The following is a 20,200-nucleotide window of genomic DNA, read 5'->3' as shown; positions in this document are numbered from 1 at the left end:
TTTGGTCTTTGGAACATCGCCTAAAAAAAGGCACTATAGCGGAGGCAAGAGCCTTAGCCAGTATCCAGAAACCCAGGGGTGATAGATGCAGGCCATCTCTGGCAAAGCATTGAGGTCTGTCAGTCATGTCATCCCAAGCAGACAGATAGTGGATCCCCTTAGAATGACACCAGAAACGTAGCCAGTTATTGAAGTCAGTCATTTTCTGCTTGTACTGCAGTATCATTCTGGGTGACGGTAGGATGCTGCTCAGGGTTAGGGTCATACCTGCCTGGGCCACATAATCCGAGAGCTCCTCCATGTCTCTTCATGTAGTCCAGGGAGGTGCGTCCCCGGTCATTCATACCCACATAGACAGTGACAGAGTCATACTTGCACTTGTTGTGGTGTGACCTGAGTGCGTGTGTTATTTGTCGGATTCTGGCACCTGATAGACAGCTATTACTTTCTCCTTATTCAACCTAGTGAGTAGGACATCAGTGTGCCTCCCTGTCGAGTCACCTGTGTTTAGTGTATTGGGCAAGCTGTTTTGCCTTAAGGGCTTAGGTTGAGGGACACACTGTGTAGGTGAGCTATGTGTCTTGTGGCTTGTGCTGTGTTGTGGTGGTTCAGTGCATTTCTACCTTGGAGGTCTCTGCTGTTTGGGTAGATTTCTATTGAGAGTCTCCGCAAAGATGGGTGTGTGGTTTGTGTTTTTATGTGAGAGCTGTGCTGGTGGGTGTTCTGGAGGGCTATGTGTTGCATATGGTGTGATGCAGGTGTTGACCTTCTCCTCTTGACCAGCCATTCCAGTCTTGGCTTGAGAGTGCATGGCTTCCGGTTTGGATATATAAGTGCATCTCTCAGAAGTTTGAGTGTTGGGAGGTAAGAGGAGAGGGCTGTCTGTGTGCATGAGGCAGTTGCTCCACTGCCTCAGAATGCCCAAGTTCACAAGGTTAATAGGAGAAAGCACAGGGAACTGACATTTAGACATGCCAGGAGGGATGGTCATTATTACTAAGTACTGGAGCTGATTCCTTATTTAGTCCTTTTACAGGAAAAATGTTACCAATGTTTCTGAGTCTGTACAGAGCACTGCCAAGCACTTGAGGTGAAACTAATATGTAGACCCTGAAAATTTAAGGATGAAGTATTTAGGCAGATATTCTGAAGTTAGAAAGAAATCAAGCAGTACTTACTGAAAAATAAAGAATTAGCTTGTCAAGAATGATGAAAAGAGGGGAGTCGCATGAATGGCTACTGCATGGCTACTACTAATGCTGGTCTCAGCACAGCTTCATGCTGTTGGGATACAATACTCATTTGCTTCTTCTCTCACCAGAAGCAAAATGCTAGCACCAATCCCAAGAAGAGAAGCAGGCCACTGCCTGTTTGGTGATCCACAGTCTTGTCCCAGATGATGCAAGGGTCTGCAGGCTTGTAGCCTTTTTCTGGTAGATGCCTCGAATGGCAACCAGACCAATCAGATACGTTAAGCACAGACACTCACTCTCCAACCAGAAAAAGTCAGGAATCAATGCACTCTGCTCCTACTCTCACCAGGGTCAGAAAATAAGCACATATTTCAAGCTGTCACCTATAAAGCAGTTATTAAGCTTTCTGGTGATCAGCAGTCTCCAGGAAATAATGTTACTGCACTCCTTCTCTCATGAGGAGAAAACAAAAGCACTAATTCCAAGATGACTACTAGAGGCAGAATGTGGGCTGTCCAATAACTGGTGGTCTTGCAATAGATGCTTAAAGGTAAGATGAAAAAATGGTTTATCCTAAACGCTGCAGTGTGCACTAGAGGAGTTAGATGTGAAAGTAGGTAACTTAAGTTTTACCTGTCTAAAAGTTAAGTTTTAGTGGAGAGTCACTATTTTTAAAACAGCAAGATAGATTGAAAGGGGGTGGTCACTTTTGTATTCTATTACTATGCAATACAGTAGGATGGCCAATAGATTTAAATAGTTGAAGGGTAGTGATTTCACAAAATGATAATTTTGTCCTTACTCACACCAGCCAGTAAATGCAAAGAGGAAATGAGATATATGGTCAAATTAACATAAGGGGCAGGCAACTAGAAAGACAGTAGTGTTTAGGAACACAACAGTAACCGGGTGGGAGGGGGGATTTCTGTCTGACTCACAAGAGACAGAGCTGTGGTCTCTTTTCAAGTTTTAGTATGCAGTTAAAAGCAAAATACAAGTAAAATACAATGTAAAGAAAATAAATCACAGTATACAAAATAGAAATATGCAATAAATTAATACAAGATACAACAAATAAAAAGCAAACTAACCTTTCCCTAACAGCAAACTGTAGCAGGGTCTGGGTGAGCCTTTCCAGTAAAGCTCTGAAATGTTTTATTTTACCCCTTAAATAGAAGGTTTAGTTCCTAGCTCTACCCCCTCAGTTCACAGATGATTAACCTTAGCTGACCTGTTGTAACTTGTGTGTGACTCCTTAATTGACCTTTTCTAATTTCTGTCTGACTCACAAGAGAAAGTGCTGTGGTCTCTTTTCAAGTTTTAGTATGCATTTAAAAGCAGAATACAAGTAAAACACAGTGTAAAGAAAACAAATCACACTATACAAAATAGAAAAAGGCAATAAAGTAATACAAAATACAACAAATAAAAAGCAAACTAACCTTTCCGTAACAGCAAACTGTAGCAGGGTCTGGGTGAGCCTTTCCAGTAAAGCTCTGAAATGTTTTATTTTACCCCTTAAGTGGAAGGTTTAGTTCCTAGCTCTACCCCCTCAGTTCACAGATGATTAACCTTAGCTGACCTGTTGTAACTTATGTGTGACTCCTTAATTGACCTCTTCTAATTTCTGTTTGACCCACAAGAGACAGAGTTGTGGTCTCTTTTCAAGTTTTAGTATGCAGTTTAAAGCAGGATACAAGTAAAACACAGCATAAAGAAAGCAAATCACAGTATACAAAATAGAAAAAGGCAATAAAGTAATACAAAGTACAACAAATAAAAAGCAAACTAGCCTTTCCCTAACAGCAAACTGTAGCAGAATCTGGGTGAGCCTTTCCAGTAAAGCTCTGAAATGTTTTATTTTACCACTTAAATAGAAGGTTTAGTTCCTAGTTCTACCCCATCAGTTCACAGATGATTAACCTTAGCTGACCTGTTGTAACTTATGTGTGACTCCTTAATTGACCTCTTCTAATTTCTGCCTGACTCACAAGAGACAGAGCTGTGGTCTCTTTTCAAGTTTTAGTATGCAGTTAAAAGCAGAATACAAGTAAAACACAGTGTAAAGAAAACAAATCACACTATACAAAGTAGAAAAAAAGCAATAAAGTAATACAAAGGCTTAGTTCCTAGTTCCACCCGCTCAGTTCACAGATGATTAACCTTAGATGAGCATTGAACTTTTAGTGGATAGGGCTCCGGGTTTGAATGGGTTAATTCCCTTGAAGTCCATTTTGAAAAGAAGGAGGGTGCATTACTGATTTTGATTGGTTCTCATTAATTTAAAATATTGTGATGTAGTCCATTTTTTTAGCTGAAGAAGGGTACACACCCAAAAGCGCTTATCTTGGAGTTGGCTGCTACATCGTTTTATTGTTTTTATTGTTATTTTATTAAAAGTTGCTTCATTGTTATACAGCCTGGTGTTTGACCGTCTTTTGCTCTACCTTTAGTGTGGGACTTCAGTTTTTGTTTGCTTGATACTACAATGGTTGCTAGCATCTGAATAGTCAGCGTTGAACCAACCCATGTTGGAATTGATTTTGATCACCAGTCTTTGCAGAAAAGATTTAGTAAGGTGGATGCATTCAGAAGACTTTCTTCTAGGCCATCCCTTTGTTCCATCACAATCTCAAATCTTAGTGACCACAGAAGCCTCCCAGATGAGGTAGTGGGGTATTATCTGGGCAGGACTGTCCAAGGCACTTGGCACCCCACAGAAGCCATCTTGCATATCATTGTACTGGAGCTAAGGGCCGTGCTTTTAGAGTTGCACACCTCTCAGACTGCTCTTCCTTTAGGAACAATTATGGTTAAAATGGACAATATGTCAGTAGTTTCGTACATCAACAATCGGGGGGAACCAAATCCTACCCTCTTTGTTGGGAAACTCTCAGAGTGTGGCTGTGGGTGATGTCTTCCAACCACTTTCTGATAGCACCACACATTCTGGGGAGTTCCAGTGTGATAGTGGACAAACTAAGCAGGTGTATTCTCCTACCTCATGAGTGGTCTCTCAGTCGAAAAGTGACAGAAAGGATTTTCCGTCAGTGGGGCCAGCTTTGCTGCAACCTGTTTGCCTCTCCCTTAAACAACCAGTTCATCAACTGCTTTGCCCTGTTCCCCTGTCCCAGGAGTTACTGAGAGATGCTGTTTTCCACACTTGACCCTCCAGACTGGTGTATGCCTTTCCCCCAATTCCTCTAATCCCGAAATTCCTACAGAAAGCAATCAGGTTAAAGAGCAAAGTAATCCTCATTGCACATTATTGGCCTCAACAAAGTTAAATTGGTTAGACTGGGTATCTAGCAGTCTGTAAACTGCTCAGATATACTTGCTGATAAAAAAGGCAGGTTGGTGACTGAAGCAAGTGATTAGTAGAAGGATTAGATGTGGGCAAAGAGCACAACTATTACCCATTTAAACCAAAGGGTTAAAAGGTCACACAGACAAGTCATTCAGTAAAAACTGCAAGAAAAATACAGCCAAACTAGAGATTTCACTGTGAGATACATTAAACCTCCTGTAATGGAGGCCCGTGAAACACTTGATGTCCTTAAGGGGACATTTACATATATCCCATGGGACACTATTACAGGAGGTTTTAAAATATCTCATAGTGACCTGCTGGTTGGGTTTTCTTGCAGTGTTTACCTTTACACATTTGGGTTGTTCCACATGTACTCAAGAATTGTTTTTTTGTGTTGTGCTCAAGAGTTTTCTGCAAGATGTGTAGATAGACCAAAATCCTCCATCCTGTCCCTGTGTACATGGTAAATAAAGTGTATGTAGTTAAAAAAACGCTAGACTCACCATGACACTTAGTGTCATGCTTCATGACAATTAAACAATTCCTTAACTGTGTTCCCAGTGAACATTCACCAAAGAAATCCCTTCTTTTTAACAGCAGATTGACTGTAGGCCTGGTCAGAATGTTGCTGCACTTGCAAGGAAAGTAAGGTTTATTGGATTCTAGGTCACAGTGCATTAAAAAAGTTAACTGTGTGATTTTACGTTGTGTAGATAAGAGTCTAGTTTTTAAGCAGTCATGTGAGTTGTTAGATATATGAAAGTTTAGTTTTTAAACGATCCTGTGAATTGTCAGATGTAGGAAAGCCACAACTATTGAAGAACAGACACGATTAGAAACATTTACACCCTTATTGTAGAAGTAGAGCATTTTTAAAGCAAGATAGTTAGGTTAACTTCCTCTGGTAATTTTCAGACATTATAAGTGTCTGAAGAAGTACCATTAACACTGCATCTGAAAAATCCTACAGATCAAGTGGAAATACCATTAGGTTAATGTTTGTATTTTTCCAAAATCACCATTTTTTAATCAGGAGGCACTGGACATCAGTTATAGTGACCACATAAATCTCAGCTCTATAGACAAATGCTGCAACTTATTCATGGGTGGTAATTCCACAGAATTAAGATTGAGCCCCTAATGAAAGCAGATTGATATATTGAACTGGAAGGGGCAGGCCATCAACGAAAACCTGTTGTACCACTTCCTTCTTCAGGCAGAGACCTCCATTGAAGAACACTAATTCACAGTTGAAGATAAACTGTAAGAACATTAAAAGAAGCCCTTTGCTTTTTTGGTTGGCTGTTTGGCTCTTGGGCTGGACTGAGTCAATTAGGATCATAGGAGTTACTGGGCCATTGAGCCATGAGGCCATTTCTACCTTGCCAATATCCACTCTTAAGCCTTGCCTCCAAGGAGGGCCAGTCCAGTATACCAGGTGTGAATTTATGAACACTCATCCAGTTGTCCAGCTCATTTTTAAAGACAGACAGTGTGTCTCCTTAATTTTTGAAGTTTGTTCCATAGATGGGGTAGGTACTGCATGAAAAATCTATTCTCCACCTTGTCTTATTTATTTGTTAGATTAAATTAAGGTCAATGGCCCTAGTGTTGGTAGAACTGTTTAATTTTTGGAGATGTAATTGTTCTTGAACAACTAGATCCCTTATGGCCGTATAGGCAAGGCACAGAGTGTGCCCCTAAGGAGTCTATATGATAGCTAATGTAGAGCTTAGTTTATAGTCTGTTGGTAGCTCAGGTAAATCGGATTAGCAAATCTCATTTAAAAATTAATTTCTTCACCAGCTTCTTACCTTGGCTGCACTTTTTCTCATTTAAGTCCTCATTCTCATTTTTATTTAAATAAAAACCTCTCCCAGAGAGTGCCCTGCATAACCATAACATCTTCCATCCCCTGTTGATTCCTCTACAGGAAGTTCTGTTTCCCTTCTCATGTGCTGACATTATGTTGGGGTTGTAAGCATCAGTGAGAGCAAGGCAGACATATATGGAGAGACTTTTCAGCATTGGGCAGTCATATTTGTATTAGTTTTCATTTTACAAGCAAGTTAAATGTTGTCAGTTGATCCACTCATCAAAAGTGTTTGATATGTGCAAAGAAATGTGAAATTTTCTTCTATTACATGGTTACACAACCACAACACATGCAGCACAAAGTCTATACCTCTCAAATGCCCCTTTTTTCCCTAGTGTGATTGAGTCATTTCCCTAGCTGTCCACAACTTTTGCAGAACATCCCTAATTTTGACTGATATTTTGCCTTGTTCCTGCCTTGGAAAACATTAAATTTTCTGTTAAATTACTGAGGATTACATTGGGTCTGTAATGCCAGACATTAGAGTTTCATACTGTTGTCCTGAAAATGCATGTTGATGACAAACCTGATTTTCTGTTTAAAATTGCTAGTCTGTGAGTAGCTTTGCTGTGATAGTTATTTAACAAAAAAACAAAAAAAAAAAACAGAGGAAAGAAAGGACCCTGCATGAACTGCAGAAATGATCTGACTTTGCATCATCAAAATGCCAAGTATGGCACGAAAACAAAGTGTACTGCATTAGTAAGTCAGTGGAGAGCCAACATTCGGAAATGCAAAATTACAAAATAAATAAAAGAATGGAATAATAAATTGAAGCCATCGAATCATCTCAGAAAAAAGAAAATGACTTGCAGGTAAGTGCAAAAATTGTTGCACATGATCTTTAAGCCCATGATCTTTTTTTGGTTAAGAATCTCTGGAGTCTTTCCAACAGTGTGATATGCTTAGTAAGACACATCCTAAAAAAGACTGATATTCAGTGATGGTGTTCACACTGGCGGCAAAGAAGTTCTGGATGTCTGCATTTGTACTTCACCTTTATGCCCTACGGCTAGCCTGTGGAATGTACATGTGAAGTACAGCACATATAAGTACCAAAGGCTTTGGTATACTGGCTGGACATTGGGCTGTCGTTGGCAGGAGATTGCTTATGTTATAAGTAGTGTGACAGTGAAGAGAGAGAGACATCTACTGTTATGGTAAGATTTTACACAGCTGTTGATGTCATCATACTATCTGTACTTTCTGAGGTCATGGAGACTGGTGTACTGATAAGTACTTTTGGGGCCATTCCAGTCTCAGCAGTGTCCAGTGATATTTGGTGTGAAGTGTTCTTCTTGAAGCAAGGGTCTTTTCCCAGTACTGTTGCTTCACAGATGTTGGATTTAATCATACTGTTTCATTTTCTGAACTTCTTACAATATTTCTTAAGCCGTTTTCTGTGCTGTCATTGAATCCGGTTACAAGAAACCTAAATTTCAATTTAGTATTAAGAGCTGCTTTGCAGATGGTCAGAAGACATTTCTAGCTCTGCCAAGGGACTGAATGCTCAGAACATTCTACAACACTGTTTATTATTCTTGTTAGGTCATGTAAACAAGGAGAAGCCTCCCTTTAAGTATGGAGTAACTTGCTCATGAAGTAATTTGTGTCTTTTACTTCGTTAGTATGGCTTGTTGTCAAGAAGGTGACTGAAGCTTGGCCTCTTTGGAGTGTCACTCATCTGCCTTGGCTCCAAACAGATTGGTGCTTTACTGAAATATTTGGAAACTTTTTAACTTCTGAGGAGGGCATTGCCTTTTGTGTAAAGACATATGAGACTCTGCTGACAAGCATTTTCATATTTGTAAACACACTTTAATGATATCTGACTGAAGATGCAACTCTGTGTTTTGGGTCTCAGTCATGATAGAGTGATAACCAAAAAAGAAGATAGCATGGCGAGATCAACAGAAAGTATAAAACCTGACTTTTTGAGGCAGTTGGATCATTGTCCCTCTCTCTCTCTCTCTCTCTCTCTCTATATATATATATATATATATATATATATATATATATATTTTTTTTTTTTTCTTACTTGGGTTTAAAAAAATTGTGTGTGTGTGTGTGTGTATATATGTGTGTGCAAATATAAATATATATTTTATATATATATATATATATATATATATATATATATATATATATATGTGTGTGTGTGTGTGTGTGTGTGTATACGTGTGAATATATATTTATATATATATGTATAGAGAGAGAGATGTAAAATGTGTGTGTGTGTTTGGCTCTGTAGGTTAATACTAGGCTGTTGATCTGGTGGAGCATTTGTAGCCTAGTCACAAGATCTTAATAATTGGAATGTGCCAGGATGTGAATTAATACCAGACCCTACTAGAATGCAGTACATTATATCTAGTTTACTCTGCTTTACATCCAAGGGGAGTCCATTCCATAAAAAAGGGACTGTATATGATAGATATATATCTATCTCGCCAGTAGGTCCTGTTTATGATTTGTTGGAATTTTAGCTCTCTTGCAGGGGAATTTAGGATGTTATTAGTTTAGTGGATATGTGGAGAACAGTGTGACTCAACAGCATTGCAGCAAAACGTTCTCCAGTTTGGCTCTCAAGCTGGAGTTCCTTCTGTATGGAGCCTGCATGCTCTTCCCTGTGTTTGTGTGGTGTTTCTCTGGGTACCTGTGTTTCCTCCCACATTCGAAAGACATGCAGTAATGTGGATCTGGGACTCTGAATTCCCCATAGTTATGTTTGTGTGTGCCTGTGTGATACAGAAGGACCAGGCAGCTTACTGCCATTTTGCCTCTTTGCATTGTACACTGCAGATAGTGACAGCTGTCTGCGGGGTCACTCTAGGAGTCATGTTTGACTTGTAAGACAACGAGTGAGCAAGGATGACACATAGGACCAGGATCTTGGTGGCTCTATATGATAGACAGAGATTTCCTGTCAGAAGTCAATAGGAAACAGAAAAGAGAGAGAGTGGGCTTTAACTTGTCATTGTAGTTCAAGGAGGACCTGCCCTTAATTTACTTAGTGAGGAAATGTTGTGGTCTGTCAAACTGGGTCATGTTCCTAGACAACTGCATTAGACTCTATTATTGCATTGTAAGGGGGATGTGTAGAGGATAATGATGACTTCATTGGATCAAGAAGCTGTACTCCAGGTGATTAATCTGACTATTTAAAAGGATTTCTTAACAACAGTGGAAACATGGTGGTCAGGGAATGATTCATTGTCTATGAAAGTGCCTAAATCACTAACGACAGAGTCAATTCTTAAAGGGATGACACCTCTGTGATAGGAGCATGGGTACTTGGGTTTGCCAGAGGACACAGTGCTGCATTTCTTGGTGCCTAATTTGAGTCCACAGTCCGAACATTACTTGTTAATGAATGTGCTAAGCCCTCCTTGAGAATTTGGTGGTCATTTGGGGAATTTTTAATAGTTCCAAGTTTGCACTAATTTGGCAAAGTTTGTAAGCCACAGGCCTTTGGTGTCTGCCTTGATGTCAGAGAAGTAGATTACAAAGAAGAGTCTCCAAGGACCATTTCCTGGGGGACATTGCTGGTAACTACTCTTTTTGATTGCTGTGTGCCTGCAACACTAATAGCTTTGTGTTCTCTTTCTTTTGATGAGCCAGTTTTCTGTCCGACAGTTAACACGGGTTTACTTTTAACTGAATTAGCTTATCAGTCATGCCAGACTGTGGAATGGTTTCAAAAGCCTTGGCCAAGTCCAGGTAATCATTGTGAACCAATTTGCTTGATTCTGATGCCTTACTGACTTGTTCAAAAAATCCAAGAGGTTTAGAAGGCAATATCTGCCTTTAAGAAACCCAAACTGGTTTGGTTCCAGGATTTGAAGACTACCTATGTCCTTGTTAATAAGTTTCATGATGATGATGATGCACTCTATTGCCCTACAGATAAGGCCGGTGAGGCTTATAGGCCTGTAGTTATTGAGATCAGTATTGGTTCCTGTTTTATGGAGCGGGATGACCATAGCAATTCTCCATACCTCTGGCATGAATCCAGTGGAAAGGCTGAGACCGAATGGGACCATAGGAATAATATTAGGCATGTAAACATGGGGACCATAAGATGTCTAATCATATATACTTTTAAGCAGACAAACCTAAAAGTTCTAGCCACCCTTGTCAAATACTTAATACTGCTTACCTTCCAAACAGAGGAAGGCCTTACATGATAAGCCTGGTGTAAATTTGTGTCTGTCTGTTCAGTCATCAAGCCAGAGCAGTGTTTTGTTTGACCTGTAGTGGAAACTTATTCCATAGGATGGGAATACTCTGCATTAAGAATATATTCCTCCAGTGAGTCTTGTGTATGTTTTGGTGCAGATATACGTCTCAAGTGCAGGTGTTTGAAGGACACTGGTGTGGAGAAGAAGTAGGAGGTCTAATAGGATTGGGTCTCTCACGGCTAGAAAAGTGAGACACTGGTCACCTTGGAGCAGTTGCTAGGCTACTGAGTATAAGGAGAGCTGTGCTATATATATTGGGATAGTTGAAGAATTTTAAGGCCTTTAATTTTTTTGTTGTTAAAAATCATTGAGGCCTTTCTAGTTGAGTGCTTAGGTCTGGCAAGTACCAAAGGAGAAATTTTATTCTATGATGGGTCTGATAAAGGAAGGGTACAGGTAATATTATTTCTATGAATGTTGATTATATTCCCTTACTAATTAACTGAACCAGACAGATGGATTTCCTGACTGTGGTGGAAACATGATGATCAGATAAGAGAGAATTGTCCATATAAAAGTTACCTGTAACACATTGCACTTAAGTTACCTGGCACTTGCTCACTAAAGCAATTATATAAGTCAGCACTAAAAATTAAAAGCACTACACACTCACTCCCCAGTGGCCCTGGTTTTCAGTTATTAAGGAATTCCCAATATTATTCTAGCATGTCCAAAGGTCAGTTGTCAATCTCCTCTCCGGTCCAGCTGGTGAATCTGGGAATCTTGAGGCAATGTTACAACTGCCTCATGTACACAGACAACCCTCTCCTCCTCCCAACAAATTCCAACACATGTGAGAGATGCAACCATATACCAAACTGGAGGCTAAGCTCTCTCAACTCAGTACTGGCATAACCAGTCAGGAGGAGAAGGAAACCACACTCACTACAATTCCAGTCTCACATAGACCTACCACGACAGCAAACCAAACACATAATCACACAAAAACATACTCGGAGGCTCTAAATAAAGATCTGCAAGCAGCAGAGACCTCCAAAGCAGACACCCAAGCAGCCGCTACCCCAAAACAAAACCGTGCAACACATATCTCACAAAGCCAGTGTGCCAAACAGTCACAGCCCTTAAGACTAAACAACACACCTGATACACTTGTAATAGGTGACTCTATCGTCAGGCACACGCGTCCAGCTCACCAGGCTGAACAAGGAGAGGGTCACGGTGAGCAGCCTGTCGGGCTAGGATCCGCCACATAACACAAGCACTCAGGTCACTCCAAGGCAAGTACAAATATGACTCAGTTATTGTCCATGCTGGTGTGAATGACCTGAGCGATACCTCCCTGGACTACATGAAAAGAGACATAAAGGAGCTCTCTGAGCATGTAGCCCAGGCGATATGACCCTGACCTTGAGTAGCATCTTACCCTCACCAAGAATGATGCCACAATATGAAGACAAGATGATCAATTTCAACAATTGGCTTAAGTACTGGTGTCATTCAAAGGGGATCCAATGCCTGTCAGCTTGGGATGATATGCTTTCAAGCCACGATATGCTAAGCTAGGGACGGCTTGCACCTGTCACCCTGGGCTTTCGGATATTGGCAAAGGCTCTTGCTACCCCCATAGTGCCTTTTAGGCAAGGCTCAAAGACAAACCCACCTCCATAGGTATCACAAGGGATAAGAAACTAAGAGTAATGCTACCAACGCCAGAAGTCTAAACCTCAAGATGCCTCGACGACGAAAACTCTCCTTAGCATGGAGAACATCGATATCTGTGCAGTAACAGAAACCTGGTTCAGGGCTCCCGAGAGCACCCCAGCACTACCAGGTTATACCTCATACCATGCTTTCGCCCCCAAAACTTGGACCGAACCACAAAAGGAGGGAGTATCGATATTCATCAAAGATACCCACACCTCCAGGTTGGTGGAAAAGCACGAAGCATCAGAGACTATCCATGTGCAACTAACAGTGGGTAAAACTGCCTTCCAGTTTATAGCCTGCTACAGACCACCCTCCCAAACCCAGGAACCCACTCGGCCTTCCTGAGAACACTGGAAAATATGAAGGTCTCTCCAAACACCATTATATTGGGCGACTTCAACTACCCAAACATAGACTGGGAGCATTACTCTAGCTCCAACCCTAGCCGAAAGGTTCCTAGAATTTATAAACTCAAATGCTATGGAACAACTTGTTACCACTCCCACAAGAGGGGAAAACATACTGGACCTGATCATCACCAACATGGGGACTCTATGCTCCACACCAGAAGTGTATCCCTCACTGGTAAGATCAGACCATAAACTAATCTCACTGGATATTCACATCCTGACCCCACCCCTGCCCAGAAAACCACAGTGAAAAACTTCTCTAAAGCAAATTTCACACTCCTCAAAACTGAGGTGGAATCCTTCAAAGCCCCAGCCTGTGGAAAAAAAACACCCCCACTTAGAGAACTTTTATAACGCATTCTATGAACACCTTCAGGAATGCATGGATCATCGATCCCAAATAAAACCAAGACAGTCCAGTCCTGTCTGGTGGACCCCAGCCATAAACAAACTATACAATAGCAGGAGGAAGCTACTAAATGATAGAGCAAAATCCCAAAAAGGGAAGGCATCACTGATCAGTATTAGCAAAAATGGCAACACATAAAATTGTCTAAGGCCAGCTCAGAGAAAAATTGCACAGGACACTAAGGATAATCACAAGGCTTTCTTTAGTTTTGTTAGGAACCTGGGTGGTAATTCCCAGATATGCTCAGAATTAGACCAAAATGACAAAAAATACACAGACCCCACAGACATTGCCAACATCCTAGCTGACAGGTTCAGCGCAAACTTCTCCCCACCAAAGGGCAAATATCTATCCCAGCAGAGTGCTGCCCCTGACATCTCAGATGCTCAGGTAAGAGCCGCCTTCCAAAGCAAAAACACAGCATCAATGGGACCAGATGGTGTCTCGGGGCTCGTCCTACATGAACTCCAAGAAGAGCTAAACCCAAACATAAAACTACTGTTCAATCTCAGCCTTACTACAGGATATGTGCCCAAAGAGTGGTGTACAGCAACAGTGGTCCCTCTCCATAAAGGTGGTGCCTCAACAGATCCTGGAAACTATGGCCCCATAAGCCTGACTAGCTTGGTCTGCAAAGCTATAGAAAGGATCATCATGGACCTCATAAATAAAGATATTGGGGACCTACAAACACTGGATCCTACCCCAGTTGGCTTGGTTAAGGGCAGATCCTGCCTCTTAAACCTGGTTGATTTCTTTGAAACAGTCACCAAGGCCATTGGCGGGGAAGGTGGTCCACACAGCCTACCTGGACCTCCTAAAAGCTTGATACAATACCCCACCCGGCATTTATAGATAAGCTCACCAGCTTAAAATATAAACCCTATGTCACTAGATGGATTGCAAACTGGCTCAAGGACAGAACCCACATGGTTAGAATTGCTGGAGCCATGTCAGACTCCAAACCAGTTACAAGTGGTGTCCCACAAGGCTCAGTCCTGGGACCTCTCTTGTTCATATATATTGGAGTACAGGCCACACACGGAAGAGGACTGTGGCAGACCAAGCACAGTTGACTGCTGCAACCAAGCCATAATCGACCCTCCACCCGACACAAGCATCCTCAAAAGGGCCTCATAGAAACAGACAACTGGTGCCAGAGCCATGGCCTCAAGCTAAATGCCAAAAAGTGTATAGTCATCCCCTTTGGCAAAAACAAATTACCACATAGGTGGTAATCCATTAAGTACAGAAGAAGTAATTAGGGACCTGGGGACCCAAGTTGATAGCAATCTCTCATTTGTCAACCATGGCGTGCCAAAGTGGTTAGAAAAACATTTTATATAGCCCACCTAATCATGAAGGGATTCACATCTAGATCAGGGGAGGTCATCGTGCCACTTTACTCATCCCTCATCAGGCCCATAATTGAGTACAATGCCCCTTTTGGGATGTACCTTACCAGACACCTGCAGCAACTGGAAAGACCCCAAAAGTACCTCACCAAGAGGATCAAAGGGCTCAAACAGATGCCATATGCTGCCCGGTTAAAGAAACTCCAGCTCTACTCAGTGGCTTACCGCCTGTTCAGAGGTGATCTGTGCCTGATGTATAAAGCCATGTCCAACCCGGAATTAATGGACATGCTGCACCTCAGAAAATACAAGACTTGAACCTCAGCACTGAAATAAATAGGACATGCTGGAGGGACAGATTCATAACCCAGAGGCTCCCTTCACTCTGGAATAAAATCCCAGTCCAGGTTAGGCAGAGTCCCTCATTGACTCTCTTCAAGAGGAATCTTGATGAGTGGATGGGAAGATCGTAGTTTTACCCGGGTATCACTTCTGTGTCACTGTTAGACAGAGGCACAGTATACTGGGCATAGCAAAATAAATTTAAAATGGGTGGCGAAAGCCAAACACATTCTGGCTAGGCTTATAAATGCCCTAGGGCAGATAGCCTAGTATGAACCTATGAACCTATGAACCTATAAGTACCCAGGTATTTTATGACCCTGTCACTCTGAAGAGGAGTACTAAGTGGGAGCAACTTTTTTTTTTTTTGCTGAATGTTAATACACTGCAGTTTATTTGCACTTAACTTTAGTCCATTTTCAGTACACCAGGAGTTTTCATACTCCAGCCCTTCCTTGAGCTGGAGCTGTTTAGTCTCACTGGAGAGTGGTTAACTGTACCCAGCTTGCAGTCATCAACAGACTTATTCACCCACACTTCTGGGATTTTCATGTAGGATGTTGGCTTGGATTTGTGAAAAATAAATTACAAACAGCAGATGGTCTAACATGCATCCTTGTGGCACCTTGCTCATTCTAATTTTACATTTAGATGGTGTGCCAGCAATTTTCACCACCAGTTAGTTATCTGATAACCAATCTGCAATCCAGCAAACATAGAGGCTTATATTAAGTTTGTCTAATTTTTCAAAATTCCATCATGAAGAATAGTATCAGAAGCTTTGGCCAGGTCAAGATAAGCCATGTGCAGTTTGTTAACCAGAAAAGTGGGCTGAGAAGGTCCAAGACACTTTTCACCCATGACCCAGGCTCCCTGAAGAGCACGCAATGTTACAATATTGCAAAAAACAGACATTTTCTCATAACACACACAGGTGCTCAATTACAAACATGTTCCAGAGTAGCAAAAGTACATTCATATTAGAAATGAAAGATGTAATGGTTAAGATCTTTGACTCACAAGTAGAATGTACAGGGTTCAAAACATACCTCTGGTTAGTCTATGGAGTTTGTATGTTCTTGCTATAGCTCATTTTTTTCTCAAAAGCATACTGGGTATTTTTGTTACAAGGACAGAAGTTAGTGGCTTCAGACTCAGCTCTCCCAGTTGATTTTGAGAGTTCTGACAGGAGAATGCATGCAAAAATGAACAGTTGTGGACAGCAGAACAGAGTCCAGGTGTGGTTCCTGTTGACAAGAGAATCATGTGGAACACCTGCTTTAAGCATTAGCTGTGCAGTGCAGCATCTTCTAGATAAAACACAGACCACAGGCTGCATGCTGTGTCAGGGATAGCCACTTGGTGGTGTAAATGTTGTCTGTAAGTCATTTAATTACATGAGCTAATATTGACAAAACAAGGGCATAGGTATTTGCCAGTGATAAAAGCATTGATGACCTGGCCTACTCCAACTCCTGCCAGGGACCCATGCTATCTGTGAGAGGAGTCTGTGGGATAAAGCCCAGTAGTAAAGATCAGTAAACAAATGACTTTTAAGCTTGGTCAGTGTCCAGCTATGCAGGATGGCTATGAGAGCCTGTTGTACACTTTTTTTCTGGCAATGGTGTGATGGTGGCCAGCAAATGTTTGCCAAAACAGGCAAACTCAATATCACATGCAAGAGTGGCCATTGTGCAGCTCAGGTAGACCTCCTTCTTGTAAGCAAAGGGCATTGGGATTAAATCAGAGATTGCAGTCATTCCTAGTGAAATGGTTGTCCTGCAGCATAAACATCAGGTAGTCACAGTCAGCTGCAAGCAATGGTGAGAAAAGACTGTAAGATTCAAAGAAGAAGTTGCATTTTCTGTGTATAGAGCTGATCTTTTAATTTAGTTTTAAAGCCAAGCAGTGTTTTGTGGTGTCTGATTTCTGTGGTTAACTGATTGTACTAGGCAGGCCCAATCTTAGTGAATGCTTGTATCACTTATGACTGAACCAGACTGGGGGGTCTAGTAAAAGTAAGAGCATCTGTGGTATTACCTCTGATTGAATGACTGGTGGTTTTACTTTGTACTTTAGAAAGTAATGGTGGACAGTGACATAGGTAAGCTTGTTTGACTAGCACTGTAGCACAGTAGGTAAGCTAGTGTGTTTCTGTAGTAGGTGCAGTGATGTATTCCTCGGTTCTGCTACAGAGATAAATCTGAAAACCTTGTTCACAGTGGTCTGCAGCTTATACAGTGCAATGAAAAAGTATTTGCTCCTTCCTGATTTCTTATTTTTTTTTGCATGTTTGTCACACTTAAATGTTTCAGATCATCAAACAAATGTAAATATTAGACAAAGATAACCCAAGTAAACACAAAGTGCAGCTTTTAAGTGAAGATTTTAATTATTAAGGAAAAAAACTATCCAAACCTACATGGCCCTATGTGAAAAAGTAATTGCCCCCCTAAACCTAATAACTGGTTGTGCCACCCTTTAGCAGCAACAACTGCTATCAAGCGTTTGCGATAACTGGCAATGAGTCTTTCACATCACTGTTGAGGAATTTTGGCCCACTCTTCTTTGCAGAATTGTTTTAATTCAACCATATTGGAGGGTTTCCAAGCATGAACCGCCTTTTTAAGGCCATGCCACAGCATCTCAAATGGATTCAAATCCGGACTTTGACTAGGCCACTCCAAAACCTTCATCTTGTTTTTTTAAGCCATTCAGAGGTGGACTTGCTGGTGTGTTTTAGATCATTGTCCTGCTGCAGAACCCAAGTATGCTTCAGCTTGAGGTCACGAACTGATCCAGACATTCTCCTTCAGGATTTTTTGGTAGAGAGCAGAATTCATGGCTCCATCAATCACAGCAAGTTGTCCAGGTCCAGAAGCAGCAAAGCAGCCCCAGACCATCACACTACCACTACCATGTTTGACTGTTGGCATGATGTTCTTTTTCTGAAATGCTGTGTTACTTTTATGCCAGATGTAATGGGATGCACACCTCCCAAAAAGTTCAGCTTTTGTTTTGTCAGTCCACAGAATATTTTCCCAAAAGTCTTGGGAATCATCAAGATGTTTTTTGGCAAAAGTGAGACGAGCCTTTATGTTCTTTTTGGTCAGCAGTGGTTTTTACCTTGGGCCTCTGTCATGCATGCCATTTTTGCCCAGTGTCTTTCTTATGGTTGAGTCATGAACATTGAACTTAACTGAGCAAGTGAGGCCTGCAGTTCTTTAGCTGTTGTTCTGGGTTCTTTTGTGTCCTCTTGGATGAATCGTTGCTGCACTCTTGGGGTAATTTTTGTAGGCCGGCCACTCCTGGGAAGGTTCACCACTGCTCCATGTTTTCTCCATTTGTGGATAATGGCTCTCACCGTGGTTTGCTGGAGTCCCAAAGCTTTAGAAATGGCTTTGTAACCTTTTCCAGACTGATAGATGTGAATTAGTTTGTTTCTCATCTGTTCCAGAATTTCTTTAGATCGCGGCATAATGTCTTCCTTTTTGGGATCTTTTGTCCTACTTCACTTTGACATGTTCTATTTAAGTGATCTCTAGATTCAACAGGTCTGGCAGTAATCAGGCCTGGGTGTGGCTAGTGAAATTGAACTCAGCTTTCCCAAAAATGTGATTAACCACAGTTACTTCATGATTTAGCAGGGGGAGCAATTACTTTTTCACATAGGGCCATGTAGGTTTGGATATTTTTTTTTCGTTAATAAATAAAATCATCACTTAAAAACTGCATTTTGTGTTTGCTTGGGTTATCTTTGTCTAATATTTATCTAATATTTAACTTTGTTTGATGATCTGAAACATTTAAGTGTGACAAACATGCAAAAAAATAAGAAATCAGGAAGGGGGCAAATACTTTTTCATTGCACTGTATAACTGATACACATTGAGAAAAGCAGTCAGTTTAACTGTCAGCACTGATAAATATTTGTATGCAGTTTACCACCTTGAGTAGCTATATTGTATTCTGAAGTAAAAAATCGTAAGGTAAGTCAGTTCTTTCAGCATTAAGACTTACCACTCTTCCTGGAGTTTTGTCAAAGCAAAAGTGATGTTTTTCTTTTGGGGAATTAACTAATCTGTGTGTTTCAGTTTAAATGAGACAAAAGTCTTGTCATAAAAAATGCCAGTTTCTTGCTGCTTTGTTTGGGCTTCTGTTTTTAAAATCGGGGACTTGGGTATTCAGAGTGTCTCAGGTATTTGAGAGTAAGCCAGGTGGGATGAGGATAGCTTCAAGTGACTGAAAGTTAGCTCAAGTGTATTTAAGGTAGAATCAGGGAGTATTCACCGTCTGTCTGCTTTATGGCATAGACCATGGAGATACCAAACACAGCTGTGTATAGACAAGTTTGTGGGCATTTGTCACATTGCTGTTCTCTCAGAAGTGTGCGTGATACAGTGGAACTGACAACATTGTATTCTTATGACCTGGAGTGTTAGGGTTTTGGTAGTAAAATGCCTGTCACCTATCAGAATGGTGTCACACTGGGATGCCATGCCTTTTCTTCATCTGCTATCTCACAGCAGTGGCAGTAGAATTCAACTTTAATGGGGTATGTAGTGGCCCTGGTCCAAGTGAAAGCTTCTTGGTCGTAGTGACTGGGGTGATGACTGAGCAGAGGTGCCATGACAAGGCATATAGTTTTGTTGTCTACTTATTTTTTGTTTCATGTTGTCAAGGATACTGCAGAAACAGTAAACACGGTAAAAATACAGATGTGGAGATCGGTTCTATATTATATTTTCAAAAGTTTCAAACATTGAACACCATATGAGCGATGTTTGAACTTTCGAAAATATAATAAAAAATAAAAATAAAAAACTATACTTACCTAAATGCCGTAGGCAGGGGGGCAAGCCCCCCCTGCACCCTTCATGTAGGGGGCTGCACCCCCCCACACCCCACAACTTAAATATTCCTACTCCGAGATCACACTGCATTGAAGTAAAGGAAAAATATTCCCTACGGTGATTTCCATGTTACGCGCATGACGTTCGCCCAGTCGTGTTCGCTCAGTACGCTTTCACCATTTACAATTTTCAGTCACACGATAGGAACCTGTGGAGATCATGTTTGTAACATCATGTTAATCATAACATCATGTTAATCAAAACTACAGCTTTCAACAGCCTGACAAGTTTTAAGTTAGCATGCACATGTATATACTAGCAAGTTGTATGAAGAGCATTGATCACTCACTGTTTTGAAGTAGTTTGGACCTGCAGCTTAAGATTTTATCAACTGTTGCCTTTTTTTTTTTTTTTTTAGATGAATTCTTATAGCCAGTATGGTTTAATTTTTCCATGGGTTAACTACATAACTCCATCTGAGTACATCCGAACAAATGACTATCCTGAAGAAGTGCAGAAGTTGCAGGTAGGTAGGCAGAGATG

General features: G+C 41.1%; 1 protein-coding gene across 1 annotated transcript in view; it reads left to right on the top strand.

Moving 5' to 3' along the window:
* HPS3 (HPS3 biogenesis of lysosomal organelles complex 2 subunit 1) overlaps positions 1-20,200 on the top strand; it is a 603,825-nt gene that overhangs the window by 404,345 nt on the left and 179,280 nt on the right. Inside the window, exon 14 of the mRNA XM_044070618.1 lies at positions 20,076-20,183. Coding sequence (XP_043926553.1) covers positions 20,076-20,183 — 108 coding nt within the window. The remainder of the gene's footprint in view (positions 1-20,075; positions 20,184-20,200) is intronic.

Source organism: Protopterus annectens, chromosome 4.part1 (assembly GCF_019279795.1).
Source record: "Protopterus annectens isolate FY-2018-M chromosome 4.part1, PAN1.0, whole genome shotgun sequence".
NCBI classification, from domain to species: Eukaryota; Metazoa; Chordata; order Ceratodontiformes; family Protopteridae; genus Protopterus; species Protopterus annectens.
Note: the sequence above shows the minus strand (reverse complement) of the source record. Positions and strands in the feature narration are given on the sequence as shown.